This window comes from Eleutherodactylus coqui, chromosome 6, assembly GCF_035609145.1.
Source record: "Eleutherodactylus coqui strain aEleCoq1 chromosome 6, aEleCoq1.hap1, whole genome shotgun sequence".
In the NCBI taxonomy this organism is placed as follows: domain Eukaryota; kingdom Metazoa; phylum Chordata; class Amphibia; order Anura; family Eleutherodactylidae; genus Eleutherodactylus; species Eleutherodactylus coqui.
In genome coordinates, this window is record NC_089842.1 from 45,880,107 (window position 1) to 45,883,659 (window position 3,553).

At 39.6% G+C, this 3,553-nt stretch overlaps 1 protein-coding gene across 1 annotated transcript; it reads left to right on the forward strand.

The window, feature by feature from the left end:
- Positions 1-740: 740 nt before the first annotated feature.
- On the forward strand, positions 741-1,673 carry LOC136633557 (olfactory receptor 5A2-like). The gene has a single exon (XM_066609319.1). It carries the CDS (start codon positions 741-743, stop codon positions 1,671-1,673), a length of 933 nt encoding a protein of 310 aa, XP_066465416.1.
- Positions 1,674-3,553: the final 1,880 nt, after the last annotated feature.

The window sequence follows — 3,553 nt, forward strand, 5'->3', positions numbered from 1 at the left end:
ATGCCAGCGGGGAGCTGCAGCACTCCAGCTGGTAATAGCTTAGTGGTGAGCAGCGTCGGCACGCCGCGGGCCACATGAAACGAGGCAGCGGGCCGGAATCGGCCCGCGGGCCTTGTGTTTGACACATGTGATCTACAATTATCAGGATATTGACATCATCAAGACATCAATATTATTAGAATATCAACATGTGAGTGCATAAAGCCTGACACCTCCACAAATATTCTGCTTTATTAATCTAACACTATTTTTTGTACTTTTTCACCTTTCTTTTTTTACTTAACTACAGACTTTCTTCTAGTTAAAATACAGGTCCTCCCAAGTCAGAGAGCGCTGCTGGAAGCTGTAAATCACTTACTATGTACAGAACAGGAGCTTCTTCGGTGTGTCAGAAAAATATAACAAGGCTGCCCTCATCAGGTTCCAAAGAAGCGGCTCGCCATGTCACAGGTAAAGAGCAGTACAGGACATGCTGTACCACCTTGTACTGTAGATAGGCGTGAATAAGTACGCAGTCAGTGTATGCATTTTTACCATTAAAAAGCCAGTGCTGATTGGCTGGATTTTCTACCAAACTGCACATGCTAGAGATGCAGATTGCCTGATATTCCATGTTAAATCTGGTTTCAAGTAACAAAAGGTCCGAAAAAGACCATTGCTTGTTGAAAATGTTGTATCCTGGATCCATGGTATCTTGAGGGACCTCTTACTGTCACAGAACCTGGGCTTTGATTAATGGTATGGATAAAGGAAACCGTACAACAATGGAATTTATATTTATAGGATTTTCCAATGTCCCGGAATTGCAGTATTTCTTATTTGCTTCATTTCTTTGTATCTATAGTATATCTGTAGCCGCTCATATGTTTTTAATTGTCGTCTATAACCTCAGTTCAAACCTTCATACTCCTATGTACTTTTTTCTCGCCAACTTCTCATTTTTAGAAGAATGTTACATTTCAACGATTACACCCAACATGTTAAAAAATCTCCTATCAAATCATAAAACCATCACTTTCTATGGCTGTGCCGTGCAAATGTACTGCTTTGTGTTATTGGGATCTACAGAGTGCTACTTGCTGGCAGCCATGGCTTATGACCGATATAACGCCATATGTCATCCATTATTATATAATGTGGTTATGAGTAGAAATGCTTGTGTTAAGCTTATCGTGTGCTCAGGGCTCATTGGTTTCATGGCTGCCATAATACAAACGTTTCTTACATTCTCCTTACCTTTTTGCGAACCCAATAAAATCAACCATTTCTACTGTGACGTTCCACCTGTAATGGCGTTGGCATGTAGTGACACACAGTTTAATGAAATTGTCACTTTTTTAGGTGTCCTACTAGTTGTTGTAGGTGCTTTTCTATTAACAATTGTTTCATATACACGGATCATTTGGACAATTATAAAGTACCATTCCACAGCAGGGATTAAGAAAGCTTTCTCCACCTGCACCTCTCACCTCATAGTGGTGACTATTTTTTATGGATCCGCTAGTATAATGTATTTGAGGCCTAAGTCAACTTATGGTACAAATATGGATAAGTTTATATCACTCATGTATACTGTTATTGCACCATTGTTAAATCCCTTTATTTACAGTTTAAGAAATAATGATGTGAAATATGCTGTAAGAAAAATGATGCACAACATAAAAATAGGTTAGCCATAAAATATTATGTTTTTTTTTCCTCATTTAACACCATTCACAGTGTATAGTCATTTGTAAGTGTGCTTCCCTTCACAACCACAATTATGTCGATGTATAAATGCTGCTGCATATATTTTTATGCTTGACCTCATTGGGATTCTACTTCAATAAAAAAAAATTTAAAAATGCCAATGGTTCTGGTTAAAGGTTTCCTGCAGGTCTGATTTCCACTTCAATAGAAAAGGTAAGAGATTTGAGCGATTATGCTCTGATAAGTATAGGTAAGATCTAGAAATACCGGCTTTCCGAGTCTTGTGGTCATACATAAAAGCTTCAGACTTTGAGTACGGTGAACCCTCTCCTGGCTCACTGAAGATAGGAACTGCCTCAGTTGTAGATATTTGTAAAACTCTTTATGGGGTAATTGAAATGAGTTATGTAAATAGATAAATAACTTAAATCTCCTATTTTAGATATACCTCTCACTCACCAGGCATCAAAGTTTGTATCTGGGATTAGTATTTGTATTGATTCTAGAGTTTTTTTAGAAGTCCGTAGAGGCAGGAGCCCTATTGATAGAGACATCTATTTCCATATAAATAGGCAGGCCGTTATCATAGGAAATGTGAATTTAGGGATTTTTTAGATAGTCTGGAAACCCACAAGAGGTTAGACAGCTTAAGGTATCTAGTAACGCTGGATTCAATCTGAACCCAATGTTTCAAGGAGTCTACCAACCACTAACTTTCCAATTGGTTAAGTACAGTGACATAGTAATAGTTCTTTATACAAGGGCACCCCAATCCACCTTATGAAGGGTAAAGAAATAACACCATGGATGATATTCGTGCTCTTTGAATCTGCCATTTGAAGCACATTATTAACCCTTTCCAATCCATTTATTTTTTCTCATCCATTCTCCCCAGCTCCAAATAAATTGGAGCTGGGGAGAATGGATGAGAAAAAATAAATTCTCCCTTCACCCTCCTGATCTGACAGAGTTCAGGAGGGTGTCGGCGGTCACATCACCATCGAGGGAATGCAGAAGTAACACTTCCGTATTCTCCCTTCAGCCTCCCGGTTTGGCTATCATGTGATAGCTAATGTCAGGTGACACCTGGCGGTCACATGATCGCCGGGCGGAATCTCTGTGCATTACATAGTGCTAATTGAGCGTTATGTAATGTGTAAAGGAGAAGACAGAAAGGGTTAAGTTGAGATCTGTTTCTATCATAGTGAGATATTTCCTACTGTAGACCTTGTGGGGGTGGGAGAAGGTGGTGTAGTCATGTTCTGAAGGCTGTTGAATTTGCCAGATATCAAATAAGTTATGATTGTTAAAGAGGGGGAGCATTGAGGATGGCCTGTCATTGGGTCTGTCACTAGACGAGTCCATACAGGGTTAAGGGGTTTTATTAAATTCATCTTGTAGTATTAGGAGACCTATACTAGGGTTTTTTTTTTAGAATTATAAGAAGCGTTTGAATAAATCAGTGTTGTCTGGAGTTATGAGCATGCACAGAAGCAATGGTGTATATTCTTAATAGAGCAGATCAAAATAACAAATCAGCCACTTTCATCACTGATCTCCCTTTCCAAGGAGAATGTCAAAAAGTCCCTAATGACAATTGAGACACCACATCTTTTGTGCATTGCAGGGGAAGACAAAATATGGAAGAATCGTTTATGTGTTAATCTAAAGCACACATGTCAAACACAAGGCCTGCGGGCCGAATCCGGCACGCCACCTCATTTTCTGTGGCCTGCCAGCTTTGCAGCAAGTTCCCTCACCCTCTGTGCAGTTGTCAGTATGTGATCTTCTATCGGCTTGTTCTGTCTCAGTAGAGCAGACAGTTATAGAGGAGTGCTGATATCACTATGACAACAGCCGCAGG

Excerpts from the sequence above, each read along its gene's own strand:
- LOC136633557 (XM_066609319.1), top strand. The coding sequence starts at position 741 with ATGGATAAAGGAAACCGTACAACAATGGAATTTATATTTATAGGATTT.